Raw genomic sequence first — 18,250 nt, forward strand, 5'->3', positions numbered from 1 at the left:
CCGCTTATCTTAAATAATGTAGACTTCGAAAATAAAACAAACGTTCCAGCCTGCGTTCTACAGAACGCGATACTTATACTTCGCGTCAAAAAGTTTACAAAATGAAAGTTACCCCGTAGCCAATATGAAAGGCCGGAAAATCCTTCATTCATTCATTCATTCATAAGGACGCTGTCACCTAGCTAAGCTTTACCGCAAGCACAGTTCTATGACTAACAAAAGGCTATCCTTTTTTTTTCTATTTTCATATTCACTGTAACTACGGCTTCGAACTCCACCGTACAGACCGGCATACACGAGCAGCCTGTTCAATTGTTGGGAGATCCTGCTGCAGGAGGTCGAGGTCGATTCACAGGTGCACGGCGATATTGCACGTTCGCTCTCACAAAATGTGGGCGTGATATTACTCGAGAAGACTTTCTTCCGGAAGATACAGTCGCGAAAAATTTTTCTCCACCGCGAGTCATTCGAGACCATTCTTACAAAAGCCGAAGAACTCTTAGCTAAGGTTTGTATAAAGCCAACAGTAGGTAGTGTTTTTGCAGATGTGTTATTAGTTTAACAAAAAAAAAAAACACCATACAGCAACATACGGTGCATACGGAAACCTGCACAGCGAGCATTCGACCATGTAAGCTAGTATATGGCTTTCAAAAATCAACCTGGAAAATATGCGTACTATAAAAGTATTTTTAAAAATTATTTAAAAAAATGTTCACTTGTTTTCGAGTCGGTATATAATCTGAAAATTCTTACCTATCCCAAATATTGTTAATTACATGTCCGGTGCCAGCATTCATTAGTTCTTCTATTTTATTTATATCCTCTACCACGTAGGACTTCTATAGGACAAACGTTTAAGAGTTAAAATTTTTAATAGTTTTTGATAATACGCACTGAAAATGCGTAATAAATCTTTGCAAAAAAAACTGTTCATTCTAAAGAAGAATGCCATAAAGATGACATCGTGCTAACTTGAAGGTATGACGTCAAAGCTAACTTATAGACCAGCCATGTTCCTTTAGTGATGTGCAGATCGTATGAAGGCTAGGGAAAGTGAATGACCTTTACAAGCTTTCCTTAAAACTACTGTTCCATGTGAAGGGAGAAACATGTTTAATCTTCTGTAAAGCCTTCATTACGAATAGGCATAATAAAAAAAAATACCCGACTGCCTTTTTTTTTTACCTATAGAGCGCTATAGTGATAAACCTGTGATAAACTTCACTTAAATATGCTTTTGGAAGTTGAGTCAAGGGGTCATTTCCGGCTAAACTTAAGGAGGGAAAGAAATATAGCGAAATTGATTGTTATTATTCTAGCATTTGGGAAAATATCCAAATAGGACTATGTAAATCATTGCAAGCAGCGAGAATATAGCTTGTTTAGATTATTAAAAAAAAACTTTTTATTTAAACACCTGGAAATTCGGCCAAATAGAAAAAAATGCTTTCAAAATCCAGTTTTTGTAAACAAGAAAGATAACTAAGTCAGCCGCATGGAATCGTCATTTTTAAATATATTTCTACATATGTGTGTACGTATACAATTGGTTTCATGTCACAGAACTAAGCCTGGAAGTAGCATATCTGTCTGCATATATATATATATATATATATATTTGAGACAGATACTACTCTGAAAATTGCTGCAAAATCCTCAAAAAATTAACGATTTCAACATGAATGTACTGAGATTTGAATGATGTGCTTTGATCCCTGGTTAGGGGGTAGCTTAGTTATAGGGCTCTTTTATTCGTTGTTGTCTCAGTCGTAGGAATTGCGTCTGCAAACGATACGGCCACCCCAGTGTTGAATTTCACTGAATAATAATAATACGAACCTAGATCAAAATGATCGTTTTTTTTTTCGTAAAAAAGCGTTAATTGCGCTGATGCCATACATCAGATGCTCTTTCGCATGCCTATCAGTGAGCTCGCATTACTCGCTCGAAGCGCGAACCGCTGGCAGCTGTGCTCTCCTGTGATGAATATCGTGTGTTAATACTAGAGCCAGCTTTGGAAGACAACTATTTCACAGTGAGGTAATATCGTTAACTCGATAAGTTGTCAGCCGTAATACATTCAGAGGACAAAAAATCGACTGGAATGTACGCTAGCAAAAAACCTTGAACAGAATATAACTTAAACTACGTACATTTCATTTCGTGCGCGTGTGGAAATCTATTGAGACATTCTGTAAATATTTCGTTTCCTTTTCTACTTTATTATTATTACATTTTGGAAACTTCCCCTTAAATGTTTTTCCAAAAATATTTAAAATCAACACAAAAGCAAAGGGTCTTAGACGAGACGATCGTTAGGCAACGTCGTGAGTATACGCTATATGAAACTATCATTAGAGGCTCCCGTCAATTGGAAGGACTGATGTGTGAACGATTGATTAGAATTAGAGATTTTACTCAGTAGTAAACCTTTTACCAACTTCGTTTTCCTTTACTAACCCATAAATGAACATGCATGCGCACGGAGTTTTTCTTTTCGTTCAGAGGAAACGAGCGTGTGCTTTTTCTTCTGGAGTCTATTGCTACCATTAGTCAGTGTATACTACTAGACGTGCTTTCAACGGCAGCGTTACGACAACAACCTGTTCTTCAATATGGTTGTTCAAGGCTCGTGCCACGCTGCTAGAAGCTGCAGGACCATGCAACTTAACTTTACGCCCTCTGGCTGAGGATGAAGGAGCATACGGCAACTACCGCATGGAGTGAAACATGAATGGCCACTGTCTCATTCTTTTCGGGGGGAGGGGCAGGGGGAGGGGGGTCACCTTCCCCGTCCAACCCTATCATTGCATTGCTCCTTCCTTTTTTACTCTCGTTGTGCTTTTCTGCTGACAGCGTCGGCATTAACAATATTGAAGGCGTTTGACTGTTTCGCAGGTTGTTTTACTTGTTCTGCCCGCCTTGCCGTCAGGCACGGCTATATGATCATAGAAAAAGGCACCAAAACGCCGAAACATCTCTCGATGTTTGAATTGAATCACGGCCTACAAAAGGACTCTGTAGAGCCCGCAGGGGACAATGAACAAGGACTGTGCTTTGACAGGGTAGGAAGCTACGCCTAACTGCCTACTTAGAGTACCTTGTTCTATTTACTTTCTGGGACACGACGATTATCGCAAACACAAACGCTTCGGTTCACAACAGTATTTTTATTTGGTAGAAGAAACGGCGCTTTTTTCATTTTGTCAGTAATGGTCGTAACCGTATCGGTACCAACAAGAAAGAGGGGAAGAAACCAACGGATACAGTTGAATGAGATACGAATACGTGGAGAGGAAAAGAATTGAGCGAGCGGATAATGGTCTAGTCTATCGTATAAGGTCCGTTCGGGTGAATGAGATCCAACTTATCTGCTCTTCTACTTTTCTCTTTTCGTCACCCTCATCATCACCGTCGGTTATTTGCTCTGCCGAAGGTAGGTCGCTGCTGTTCCTCTACCTGAACAATTAAGCCGTTAATTCGAAGCGATCTCATCTGGTGGTAACTAAGTGGCTTCAACTTATGGTGCCGCTGCTTGTTTTTCAACGATATCTAGCTGCAAAATCGGAAGCCCTTTGCCGGAGTGTCGTAGCAAAAAATGTGCGCGTACTGAGCCTTTAAGCTAGTTCTGGTGTATTAAGTATTGCTCTGTTACATCTGTTATTATAACTATACGCTACGCGACTCAAATGTTTGATAACAACACCATAGGTAGACTTGAAGGTGTACGATGGGATGGGGAGTGTACTGGTCGGCACAAGACGTTGAACATGGAGAAAAAAGCTTGACGAAAATCATGTACCACCATATGCTCAAATATGAAAGGTGCTACGTCATCCCATCTCAGGAGGGTTTGTTTACAGGAGTGGTAAAAACGTTACTGGCTGTTCGCTGGCCATCAAGATTTAAGCCAATCCACAAATGGCGAGGACTCCCCTTTCCTACACCTTTTACTTCGGTTCTTATCAATCAATTTATTGATTGAATAAGGAAGTTGAGCTGGAAAAAAGGGATCCTGAGAGCAGCAAGTAGGTAAGAGTTAAAGAACGTCTTGTTTTGTTTTGACCTTTAAGACTTAATGGCTATGATCTGTACGTAGCCTCCCCGTTCCGTTTCGCCGCAGAACAATGGATGATAGTGGCTAATATGTAACCAGTTCGTAAATAGAGGCAAATGCGTTTAGGGTAAAGTATTGAGACTGACTTTAGGGACACAGCAGTATTTATGGAGAATGCAGTTCATGGTAATCTTGAGTTATGGATAGAAATTTTAGCGTAAGATAAACGGTTTTTTTTTTATCTAACTGCTTTATGGGAACGAGCAAATGTTCTCTCTACATAACAAAACTAGTCCTAGTATTATTACTGTTGTAATCTATAATATCTACTACTAAGGTTTTCTGCAGCATAGAGAGGCTAATATGTTGTTACAAAAGCGGACAACACTGAAGAGAAAACACTTAACATTGCATCCATTCACATGGTGACTAATGAGTTATATATCCATATATCAGCCCCTTCATCACCGACCATGCACCACGAGCCGCGGCCGCAGCGTGATGACAGTGTATGTGTACGTGCACGTTACCTTGATGACGGGATAGAAAAGGCGTTGGCTTTCTGGAAGTTGCTAGACTAAAGTAAATTATTGCTAAAGCTATAGAATATTTATTGCTTACTAGCAACCTTCTATGATCTTTGTCCGAATGCCGCATCGATATGGTATCGACTATTAAAAGATAATAAAAAAAAAACCCGCCAAGAACAACAAGTGAAAATACAGTTATACGTAGATATACTTATCCGCTTTATTCATACGTTCATTCATCTCTGACCTGTATAGCTCGAGACTCTGACCACTGTCGTGCAGCACACGCAACAGGATTGTCGATTGAAAGGGGCTATGAAATCAATCGACAGGATTCGGCAGCTGTCTCAGGTGGTTCAGTCTGTATACACCTGTGCAGGTAAATGGATCGTGGAGTGCTATTTATATATATGGATGATTTCTTTAAGCTTCCTTCGCATCAGTATGCGACATACGTGCAACTATCGCTGTTACCATCTATCTGTTTATTGATGACAGCCTCCCATAGGTGCTTCGAATAATTACGTCATAGTGTATTCGACTCGGAAATCAAATAATTTTTGAACTAGTTGGACTAGGACGATCATTTTTTTTTTAATATGCGTTAAATGTACTCTTCTTTATTTTTGAAAATGCAGGATTGAATTTTCGTTTGGTCAATTCAGAAATAATTGAAGGATGGCAACCAGGTCTGGCATTATCACCCAGTGACCAGACTGGGCACTTCCAATTGTCGTACCAATGGCTCATGAATCTCTTGACAAATTCGAGGTCCTGGACTGCATTAGTTACGACTGAGCCTACCCAACACTGCCATCGAGCTCGATTTCTTTCCAGATAACATCACTTTTTTCACCTCGTTCCTCTCCGCTTAGCTATATAAATTGAACCATGGCAACTGTGTGCCCCAGGAGGCTTTTTTGCTGATTAAAGCTCCAAAGTGGAATACACCACACGCATTTTTTCCAAGTGGCCCGGAGCTAATTTTTGATTTCGCATTCTGGGTATTTGGGTTATGATTCTTTGACACCTTACATCGAAAACGCCAGTTTAAGTCGACAGAGCCCCTAGATTCACAGTTCCGCTTTCGTCAAGAGCGTATTCAATTGTGGTCAAACGTTCTTGTTTTCTGGGTCTTTACATATTGTCATTTTTAACTGATCTCGGATATTTTAATCTCCCTTCTTGAAACGTTTACGTTATTCATGTACCGTACATTCGCTTAAGGCTTCTTTGCCCCAATGTCTTCACCAACCTCCGATGAACTCCGCGGCGCAAACGAGCAAAGATTTAACCAGTAGACATTGATTTTTGAGATTAAAAGATGTTTTCCTTTTGAATCAGCTTCTTCTGAAGTAAACTTCATAGGTTTTTCACTCGCAAATTTCTAAAAACGGTGGTATTTCGTCTGCTAGCGTTACGTGTGTTCAAGTCCGCCGGATCAGGGTACATCAAACCTGGGTAAAAACCTATGCACCACATTTGTTTCAGTGAATGCAAACGGCTTCGTTCTTTTTCTTTCGTAGCAGTATGCAGACTTTTCTTATAGAACAAGAGAAAAGCATCGGATAAACGGCAATAGTTGAGAATTAGACAGTGAACAATGTTAACGGTGCATCGACATGAACGCCCAGGTTTAGATTTGCTTTCGATGGTCAAAAGATAATTTTATTTATGAACGATTTATTAGTTAGATATCTATGTTGATTCGGCATGAATCACATTGAAGACTAAGATAATCTTAATAATAAGAAGATAATCTTTAGAGAATCAAACATTCGTTCTAGTTTCAACTAAACGTGTTAATTATTAACTCTAATCTATCATGAAGAATGTAACAATGACCAGTCCGCAGCTAGCATTTAGCACCATTTATATTTTTAAGTTTATAACATGTATACTGTTTGCATGGGGGCAAGATGTATAGGATTCAAGCGACAAATGTACGTTTAATTTGTATATTTTAGCCTGCACACTACGTTGTGAAGGGTCGGCATTTGCTTAACGAATGGCTGAAGCGCGCGTCGAGGCAGCCAATTCCAGAAAGGTCTGCGTCATAAAAAAGAACGACTATACTGAGAATTACAGTGAGCACTCACATAAAGCTGAGGCACCAAAATCTAGGATGGCCGAATTCGTACTAGCTGCTCACTCAAAGTGGATCTGGTATCAGAACCGATATCAGGAATCGGTGTTTCTAATATTTCCTTGCTAAATAGTGCATCTTCTTTACGTGCATATGTGTTTTATAGAGCTGGCGACCCTCTATTTATAGGATGAAAGTCGTTTATACAAGAAAAAGCTTTGTCGGTTGTAGTGTTAAGTGTTTGGCCTAAAATATATACAGAAGCCACTATGTAAACAGGACTGTTTGATAAAAGTTCTCTTGGGACCTTGTTTGTTTATATCGCAAACAAACATCCTTTTGTTGCAACTCAACACTTAATCCTGTACTGTAACAAATACTAATTCTACCGATTCCAGTAGAAAGCAATAAACAAGTGCACGTTAATATCTGTCAGGAACACATCTGTCCTCACTGATCAAATACTGTGCTGGCATATACAGGCGTATCGACGTTTCTGTGCAATTGACCTATCCAGCCCCATATACACCCATATCCTAATATGATTATAAGCGATACGTGTTTCAAAACACACGTTTTTGCAAAGAAGAATTGATTTATTATGCATAGAGATAAAACACGTACGAAACGGACGTTGTCAGGAAAAATGAATCGGTTTTTGTTCGGCAGGAGTTATCTGTCCTGTATTTGTTCCTCTAACATCGCCTATACCTTTTAGACCCCAAACGCCTACGCTAGCAAAAGTTTGCATCTGTAACATCTGTGTGGCTACGTAAATTAACACTATTAATGCGTTTCTGAAATTCAAAATTCAGCTGGCCGGCAAAAATATCGAGGCTTAAGTTACGACGTTAAAGTGTTCAGCCACTGAAGTTTACTTTCCTAGCGGTGTTTTGTACGACAACCAAAATGAAACCGAGGTTAAAGGTGCGCGAACCTCTTAAAAGGATTTTAAATAAACGACCCCCCTGCAATAATATAATGGAACAGCTTGAAAATAGCTAAATAAAACCTCGAGAAATTGCACGCCGCTGCATACTAGAAATAGATAGAGCACACATCTAAAATCCGCCTTGTCGGGTCGGCAAGCACCAGTAACACTGTACACTAAAGCAAACGATGCGAGGGGCTGGTTTAGGGTCCTAAATTGCAACCGGTTGAAATATTTACTTGTTGAGAGATACGATGCTGCGGTGGATTCCCGAGAATAGAAGGGCAAAGAGGGTTAGACGTTGCCTAGTCACGTTACATTTGCGACGCTGCATGAATCGCGTCGCGCCGAGCTATAGCGTGATTATTGTGGACGTCAGATTCGTAAAAAATATGCAGCGCTGACAATGACAGCTAACGTATAGCTAAGACAAAAATGGTATCTCGGTACGAATTTCCTGGGTAATGGTTCTCTTATCTACGTCCAACCCAATCCACAACGGCTTTTGTGGATTCACGCATACTACATATCACTGGATAAAGTAGCTAGCTGACTCAAGCTGAAGGCTTGTGCTGATAACGAAAGTGTGCTGAAAGTTCTTTTTCTCGTTTCGTCGTTTTCGGTTCGTACTCAACATACGTTGCCTCAGAATGTAGATTGTACATACATAATTTTATAAGCTATAGATAATCATCTACTCTTCTAATTTCGCTTCTTTTTACAGTGTCACGACAACTACAGTATTGCCTATGCTGCCTTTGCACAAAGTCGGAGTCCGCAGAAACTGGCGGAGTATTATGATGCACACAACCTGTACGTGCAACAGTTGCATGCCACTAATGGCATGATCGAACAGTATTATAGCGTGACGCTGCCCAAGCTCCTCGAAGAACTTGAAGAAGTGAGTACCTTGATAAAATAGATTTTTCAATAGAAGACTGATTAATTCTTGTGCGAAACAAATGCGTGATGTTCTGTTATACGTGTAAGCAATACTCAGTACAAACACTTTGCGAACCTCCTTTCGCTGCAGAATCCGTTGCTTTTTCTTCGATCGGTTTGGATTTTCGCACGTAAATTGTCCTTAATTTACGTTTCTAATTTTATGAGCTCTAACACGTCATAAGAAAATATTACCTGTTAAACGGTGAGATAAAAGAACAATACCAGTAGAGCAGGCAATCTATTGCAAGTTGATGATATCAACTCTCTGTCCCCAGACAAGGGTCGTTTGTATTTTTAGAGCTTTTCCGTCGATCGGTGTTGCATTGCTCTCGATACGATTTCGAAAAGGCAACTTCAAGCCCGAGGCCCTATTAGTAAGGTCATGTTGATTTTCCGGATACAAATAGCCATATGACACATACTCATTCGCATATTTACGTAAAATAAGGTCAACTAAGGCTTTTTTAAGTCGTCGAGGGTCAGCTTCCCAAGACAACCATTCGATTTCACATGGTATGCTTCCTTTGCCTGTAGATGAAACAATTAAGCTTTCGGTTTCGTCCTGAAATGTTTTTCCTTAATAGAGTTTCACTGTGTAGCCTACGTAAGGAACATGACTGCTACCGGAGCTGCATCTAGTTCACAAACAGGACAATTGATAGCAACAACTGAAAGTTTTTAAGGTATACATCGATCCAGCTATCAGAGTAATTTATGGGAGCGATTCAGAGCCTTTTCTTCAATATATTGCTGAATGAGCTTCCGGATAAACAACTTTAAGGGTAAATTTACCTTTGATGGCGTGTGCAATTTCATCTGTTTAGGATAAAGCATGAACGCGACCAGGGCATCTGCCTGGAACTGGGCGGAGAGACGGCAGAGTAGTCTAGCTCAGCATCGGTTCCTAGATATAAAGGTCTGACTAGTTGTCAGACGTACAGCTCACAAGCTATAAGTACGTGCAGGTTCATCTCCTGCGCCCCTGTACTCAAAACTACATTACAGTATAATGTATCCTCGGGGAGCTAAAACGTGCGCTCTATATATTATGTAAATGTGTAAAAAAAACTCTGGTATGCTCTAGCAACCCACGAAACGGTTCTATTGCGTGTTAGTTGCAGATAGCATAGTTTTTAAAGCCAAATAGATATTTAGTAATACGAAATATTTAATTTGTCTAGCGAGTTACCTTTAAGAGAAAATAAGTTCTGTATGTACCTACTATATACAGAATTTGCTCAAAGCGAACACTTTCATTTTCCTCATCTGTTGATATTTCTAGCTAAGCTTTCAATTTAAGCCCGTCTGTTATGTCAACAAATGGTTGAGTTTTGCGCGTAAAACCAATCCGACTTTGTGGCCTCTTGTCAAGTTTGCCTCGATACCATTCGATCAATTATTGTTTCTCTGGGTCGTTTGTATTCCATAACACTCGCAAAGAAATGATTGCAATAAATGACGGGTCCATCATTTACTGTAGTTTCATTCGGATAAGAAGCTATCAAGATCCAGCACTGGTGAGCAAACGACGAAAGCACAAATGTCCAATGCCGTCATCAAAATTACAAAGCTCGCATCCGTATGTTTCTAGAAGCTTCCAACAAAAAACAATGTGGGATAGCAACGAATAATATAAGTTAGAAGGTTAACCACGAAGCTATCTCATGCCAAAAACGATGACTCCGTCATTAATTAAAATGCTTAAGTTCAGCGTTCTAGGTATCGAACATCGGGCCTACAAATGCGTTTGCCTGATTCGTAAAACTATGAGATTAGTATTAGTGCAATGTTTTGCTTGATCCGTTAGCTTCTGTGCAATACGTGCACCATCTTCCGTCTTCAATCGTGAATTAAAACTACGTCGATTTACTAGTTTAGCTGAAAATAAATTGTAATCATTAAAAAATCGTCTAGGAAACCTATGTTTTTTATTTTTTCCTCAAAACAACTAGACAAAATCCTCGTAGGTTGTAAAAAGCAACGGTCTACTCCTTTCTCTATTCAACAGTCTATAATTAAATGGATGCAGTTTCCTCGTGCTCAATAGCCATTATACCGAAAGCACTAAACCAATAGATTTGCACGGCTATCTGCAGAGCCAGGTACACCTTCAGTAGTAATTCCTATTAAATCTAGTATAACAAAAATAGATAAATCGATTGCATTCGACCAGTCGCTTGCTCTGTTTATATTTAACTATTCTCGGAGAATCCTGTAAAACGTTAAATTGATGTTATAAGGCCAACTACCCTCCGGAATCTCTTGGATCAGAGATTCTTACCCCCACTTCAGGCTTGACAAATGGATATGGGGAGACAGCGAACGGTATTTTCGACACTTTTATTTGTCTTTCATTGCGGTCAAAAAGCTATAATCGACACAAACCAAAAAAAAAAACCGTATACGAACAAGACCCTATGATTGAGAGTGCTATAGAGAAGCGGCGTTCTAAGTTCAAAAGGATATCGTCAACCTAAATAACGAACTCCACTAGGCCTTTCCAGGTCAACAGAGACGGCCTTCAGCTTTTTTATAGAAGGCTGATTGTCAAATGGGCCCATATCTCTTAGCTGTAAAGTTTCCACCGTACAAAGTACTCCACGATATATATACACATACATATACTTTGAACGAAATACAGCAGATGTCAGGTATAGCGTTTTCTATTACCTGATACATTCATCTTTGAAACCTGGCTAAGGGTAATTATTTTTGATAGAAGCAAAGCTATAACAACAGCTTCGTAGAGCACTGAACGGCTTCCAGCTGTTGTAAGACTTGACCATCACCAAACGAAGAATTAGAAAGGAAAAGAAATAAATGAAAACTGCGACCTCCCGTGCATTAGAGCTTTTCTCATCAATTTGAGAGCGGGTCATCTGGGAATAGCTCTCTGATCTAATGAAACGCTTGAAGTTCTCTTAAAGACAGAGGGTTCAGGATCTGATGAAGCTTAACTAGACATGTTGTTCATTGTCTCCCGTTCGGCCAGTTCCTCTATTATGACTGTTAACTACGTGATAGACCTTAATAGAGGCTGTGATGTGGCGGTCAGGTGCAACGATGAGAGATCAAGACTCAATCAAATAATACATTGAACAGACTTGCCACTTGTCTGGTTGAAAAGCTGCTGCTGTTGTGGAATTGAAGGAAAGACGCAGCTTTGCTGGCCTTGGCTGGACGAAGAGGACAACTTATTTCGACGGCCCAGCGCTGCAGTGCACAACTGCTTGCTCCGATTGACGTTCATAGAAGATACAGCTCCATAGTTTCCGCAAGTAACGACCTGTTAGTCTTAACTCTGATCTACTTAATTCTTGTTGACGCCTTTTATACTCTGCGTAAGCACTGTCCCGGTTCTATAACCCAAAATCGATTTCGAGTTTTCTACAAAATAGTAAGGTAAACAGCTGCTATAAGAACTTGAGACATTTCCGGTGAATAATTTAGCTTTGCCAAAATGAAAGCGAACAATTCTGGCCGCAGGCGTTGAAATGATAGTTGCAGTAAGAGAAATAGCCTTATGTGATATTTTGGGGAAGTGTTTACTCAGTGAAATGTTTGGTAAGAACGTTATATACAACAATATGTCTAATGCTATATTCATACTTTTACAAACAATGAACACTTGTTACTGTTGTTTGTTGTCTACCATTTCTGCTCTATCTGACTTCAATCCATTGGCATACGGTGGTCTTAATAAAGTAGGAGAGATAACAATAGTTAAGAATTGCTTAATTTGTTCAATTGTTGCCAAAAAATATAGTAGATTATGTCAGTATATGCCTATGCATCACCCATTAAAGGCCATATAATGTTAATATTTAATGTTAATAATAAGAAGCAGTAAATGCTTCCTAAAGTTAGAAAATATTGGCTTCCCAATACGTTTGTTTCATTCAAATATAACCTTTATCTTAACAGGAGATAGCTACACTCAGTATTGCGCTATGTGATTGCAACATTCATAACTTTCTCTTAATTTGTAGACTTTTCCGAAGTGAGCTCGAATAAATTTTGAGTCACTGTGAAATTCAATATCTTATGATAAGGAGGGTTCAATTTGTCTGGATCTCGATTTCAAGGACCTGAATCCGGGTAAGACACGAGTAGTCGACAACGCCATTGTTAGTATTCGCTTGTTGTTAGCCAGACTGCTGGCGTCAACCGCTATCTACTCGTTGTACAACGTCACGAAATGACTGTTCCTTACTCCGTTCACTGCAGGGGGAAATAACCAATTAGCCTCATCGAATTCTTCTCTTTTCTGCCGGATTCTCTCCGCAGCAAACGGCAGTGCTGAGAATTGGCCGACCGCAGGCCCTCGCTCAAGGCGAAGTTCAGGTCCAATCAATTCGTTATCTTGTTTGTTGATTATACTTCGCTATTGTATATATGCTATTAGCAATGCGGCGCTCGTAGCGATTACAAGATCGAAGGCTTGTCATGGCATCACTTGCCTTTGACGGTAGGCAGAGAGAAACATAGACAGACATCGTCCTCGTAGTATGTAGCCTGCTTCTTCTCTCTCTTACTTACCACTCCAAGCAGGCAGTCACCTATGTAGATATGCAATAGCAGCACTCGCAGTTCTATCCGGTCGAATGAAGGTGGTGACGCTCTTTTGTATGTATATTCATGTGTATCTGTGTGTCACATACATATGCAAAGGCATATATATGTGTCCGAGCAACAGTTACCTTAAAATTTTTCCGCCCAGAAGCCGCGTATATGAGAAATTGCAGCTGGTATTCCTAATCCTCTACCTCGACTCACCGTTTGGCCATCACTGGCCTCACACCCACCGATACCGGATTATTCTGTGCTTCTGACTAGTCTTTATAATTCTTCTACTCTTTTTTTTGTTCCTGCTGCTGCTGATGCTGCTGCTGCTGCTGCTGCTGCTCACTCCTCCGCACTACAATATCATTTTTGCCTTGTTTAACTTAGGATATTTTCACGACCTTTGTTTTTTTTTCGGTTCTGCTCGCTGCTTTGACCTCTATTGCCATCCCCATCTTTAGCTCGGCATTTTCTCGGATATTTCTCGGATGGCTCGGACCACGATCGCTCGCATATTGATGTCGGACCGTAGACGTTAATGGTGATAATATTATTGCTGCTATTCTACTTACCTTATCCTTTTTATCCCTGTTATCGGCTTTCTCAGTAGCGCCCAGCTTCCGCCGCTTGTATTGTTGGTGCTGGGTCTAATGAGACAGTTGTCTAAAGCCATTAGAGGGAAACTCCGCCCCGTTAAGCTGCAACGCCATTTTCATACTTATTACTTATACATGTCAGTGCTAGAGTTGTTCCTTCTATTGTCGCCAACGCTCTTTATGTTGATGTTAGATAGCTGTCCAGAGCTGGATGGCCTGAAAGTTCGGCCAGCCACAGTATGTTCTTTCGCAAGACGAAAGAAAACATGGGATAAGCGAAGAAGCCAGATAAAAAAAATAGCGAACAAAATGCTCTAGCTTTTAGGACTGTAGTGGCGCCGGCGGCGATAGCGAATGGCAAAGGAAAGCCAAATGAAAACCCAAGAACGAAAATCAGAGGAAAAGAAAGTAGACAAGAAAGTGCGAACGAATAGCCTTGTGACAGAGAAGGAACAATAAACGAATAGGCTGGGCGCCCTAACAGGTTCTAAAATGTAGAGGAAAAAAGAAGCAAAGGTCGGGAAGGTGACAAGGAAGAAAAAAACATAAGGAGAAGTCCCAGGCGGGGGAAAGAGATTTGAAGACTCCACGGATTCGTTGAATAGAAGAGGAAGAGCAAAACCAACACAGAAACGTTGCTTGACTATACGAACACGAGGAAAGGATAGGATCAGACTTTTTTTTTTTCGTAGTCTTTGGATGGCGATGTCGACGGCATACGCAAAAGGTAAATGAGCTTGAGAGAACAAAGTGTGACTTTAGTTCATCTCGAAAAAACCTATGGAACATGGAAGGGCGAAACCTCTCAACGCCGTCGGAGGCACACATGTGCATTCACACAACCCTTACATATCCAAAAACAAAGTAAATGGTCGAGGATCAACAAAGCTTTTTGAGCTTCGATCTACATTTGTATCGCAACATACCGTGCATTTTGATGTAAATGTTAAATATAAATCAATAGACAAAAAAAGACCAGTAGAAAAATTGCAAGACTACACTTATAACTGTAGGAAATTAGCATTGCAGTAGCGTACGGCCTTCAAAATGGTAATTAGATCTAAGTGATAGGCAAGGCCTAACCTCTTATTACAAGAACTTTGATGAATTTTTATCATTATTTAATTGCAAAGTTGGTCTATATCACATAATTTTACGTCAACCTTACATAACAGTGGAGCTGTTTTATGAATACTTCGAGCTCGCATAGTTTTTTAGTGTGTATGTAATCTAACCAGACAAGTGCTAAAAATATGCTTGAAAACATGAAAACTGCAAAATATATGAAGTCAGCGGTTGTTTCCCCTATTGTTTTTGCTTTCTAGTAACTTCACTATATCGGAATATCATTCGTATATATTTAATCTTTTTTTTTTTAAATAATATATTTATATATACATTTTTTTTTGTTTGTTCGTCATACGTAAAACTCGCTGTAAATGTAAAGCACCGTTGAGGATTGCTAAAGTACGAACGGCAATATCGACTCAAAATTTGGGGTAATTAAAAAGGTGCATTTAAAACGATTAAATTCGTTATATGCGCTAGGCTGAAACATGTGCCGAAATATCGTTGCGCTGGTCCTATAGCTTCGCTAAAAATTATATTACTATGATATAAGGTGTGTGATCTAATTGCATACGCCACAACCAAGCGCTGACTATAGACAGGTCGATCAACGCGCAGTTTTTGTTCACAGTAGGACGGTAGGCCTCGATTTGAGCTTCAGGCTACGAGCCGTACAGAAGGTTAATATTGCGTCTTCAAAGATTTTCTTTGAAGTATCGATAACACTGTCCTATGAGTACTTTTAACTCATGTTTGCAACTCTGGTATTTCGTAACGCGTACGACCGTTCTATACCGAACGCTCAAACAGAACCAACCGAAATAAAACAATTTTGATTTTCGGTGTACTTCTATCTATAAGATGGACAAAACACTACATGTGATTTGCTCATAATTTTCGAAAAGACTTCTGTTTATTCAAGTTACTTTGCATGTTCTGCCAAAGCCGCTTACCTAGTAAAGGATTTGCAGAAAATCCGATACAATGTTGGCTACAATATTTCCTTGGTTTTCAACGATAGTTAGAAACTAAAAATTTCATATCTTTCTAATGATTTCCCGAGGGAGGTCTCCTCCAAATCAGTTGTGATCTCTATCCCTGTTATTATGATTAATCAATCATTTTCGCGACCGCCGGTGTCATCTAATATACGGAACAGATTCTTTCTAATTGTGAAGCTATGAGTCCTTTCTGATTGTGATACGACAGCCTGGAAGCAGCGGCCGTGATGGATGATTACAGCCACAGAATATGTTTTGGCTATGGAAATAATTTCAGTGCACGCAACCAGCCCTTTGAGATGTTATGAGGAGTTACTGCCAACGCTCCTCTGTTTCTACTTACGCTGTCCACGTTTTCCAGTTTAAAAATACATACTAGGTCTAATAAAATGCTGCAGTCGTTGCTAAACGTACATGTGCTCTCTGAAACAAGCTAAAGACCAACTTGTACAAGAACAATGTACACGGGATTGGTGGCAATGAACATACGACGATAACGTTTAGGATAAAGAACTGCTATTCGTAACCACAATCATCCATTTTCTAATATAATAATCTTCATTTTCTAGAAGTGGGTTCTTTGAAAACTGATCTTACATAAAATAGATACAAAAATGTTATGTCGTCGCTACAAGATCAATTGCATATAGGTACATCATTATTATTTCGTTATTTGTGTACACCGAAATCTACAATAATAGTAGTAATATTTTTACGCTCTACGTTTTGGTGCCTTATTGCATCGTTTGCAGGTTTACTGCGACTTGAGCAACACCATCTCGAGTTCGATTCTATCGGCAACAGAGCTTCTGGCCTGCAAAGTTCAAGAGCAGCAGGACCACTATTCTGTAGTGGGCTCAGCGTGTCGCAACGTGAATTCACGCGCGGATCTAGCGAATTTCGTGCGCACTCTTAGTGTCGAGCGAGGTGCAGGTCAACATGTCCGACATCAATACCAAACGCCAAAGGATTTACATGATACCGACCCTTCGCAGCCTCTTGTAAGTTCAGATATATCATAGGTAGCGGTTCGAACACATAGTAACGTAGAACTACATCGACTGACCCTAGCCCGGACGTAGCTATTCCGGTTGATGATGGAATTTAGCGCTCATTCCGTTTTCGTTTACGGTCGACTCGACTAAACCTCTACGGAGATGTTAGTTGAGCAACCAATTAAATTTTCTGTGCATTTATAGATATAACTCAGATGTCGCATACAAGCAATATCCGTAAAGACATGAGGTGTAGGAATGACACGCATAGCGCGTAGGTTTCACCAGATGATATACACATCAGGCTCACAATGCAGTCCTTGGCTTTGGTCATATAGATTGCCTTAAAACAGCAGTTGATTATGATATTTTATAGAGGGCTTTTGTTATCTGCATTTCAATACGTGTGCGCCATGTGACAAATGTTTGATCCGAAGGAACTGTATAGTAGGCTGTAAAGGATTTCGTTCCCTTGCTTTCTGTATGGGACAGCGTTTTAGGCTTTGTTCGTCTTGAGGTCCTAGGGTGTACTAGATCAATTTTAATAGTTCGGATGGCACCCGCTCATGCTCGTGTGCAATATTTGCCGATACCTTAAGTCCAGTAAATAGTTTGGCCATAGTCCGCCTCTATCAGCCCAGATCTCGGGATACAAAAATGCCTAAAGTTTGCCTGGAGTTTATATTGTCGAGGCCCTGCTTCTCTTCCATTCATCTTGGGCCATACAAAAGCAAACGACATGAAATATTTCGAACCACAGGCCTAACGACCGATTACTTACGGTCTTCTGCTTCCCTTTCGAAAGTTGATAAATTCTTTCTGGCACCCGATGATGTTTCCAGCAACAGAACGTAACAACAGAATTTAACAAGCAGTTAGTCTATCAGCCGCTTGCACAGAAAGTAGAGGCCTGTGGCTGATGCGATTACTAGAACGAGTATATACAACTACACGTCAGAAGAAGGACGGCAAACGTCTATTTTGGGGTGTCCCTGAAGAGGGCTTCACTCATTTGCCCACTCACTAGAGACTGGAGTACGTCAAGCGTAAGCAGAGCTATTTAGGCTTTGAGCAGAGTAGGACTGCGTGTTTGCTGCTTTTTTTAAGAGAAGGACGAAAAGTTAGCTAAATGCTGTAGTCTAGATTATCCATTTCGAGAAAACTCCCTTAAACCAATTAATGAGCAGGGCAATCAACTGAGAACAAGTGGCTCTTCACCAGTGATTGAAGCTAGCTCGCCTACGACCATTCACTTTAGGATATTCTGTCTATGCTGCTTCGTCTCTGACGGTTACCTATTTTGCTCCCATAGCCACTCCTGCATACAGGAATTAGATTACGCTGAAAATTCTCAATATGTCTTTTAAGCGCAAGACTTCTCAACGACTCGTACTCAACGGCCCGATCATTATGTCAGCTTGTTGTGCCTTGTGCTTACCCGCAACGCAAGCCTTTACTTAATGAGCAGCCATTAA

General features: G+C 40.2%; 1 protein-coding gene across 1 annotated transcript in view; it reads left to right on the top strand.

The window, feature by feature from the left end:
* Positions 1-285: 285 nt before the first annotated feature.
* Stacl (SH3 and cysteine-rich domain-containing protein) overlaps positions 286-18,250 on the top strand; it is a gene marked incomplete at its 5' end in the record, with an annotated part of 68,556 nt that continues 50,591 nt past the window's right edge. The window contains 3 exon segments of the mRNA XM_086970120.1: positions 286-508; positions 8,332-8,508; positions 16,533-16,781. Coding sequence (XP_086826246.1) covers positions 286-508; positions 8,332-8,508; positions 16,533-16,781 — 649 coding nt within the window.

Source organism: Varroa jacobsoni, unplaced genomic scaffold, assembly GCF_002532875.2.
Source record: "Varroa jacobsoni isolate VJ856 unplaced genomic scaffold, vjacob_1.0 scaffold_875, whole genome shotgun sequence".
Lineage (NCBI taxonomy): Eukaryota > Metazoa > Arthropoda > Arachnida > Mesostigmata > Varroidae > Varroa > Varroa jacobsoni.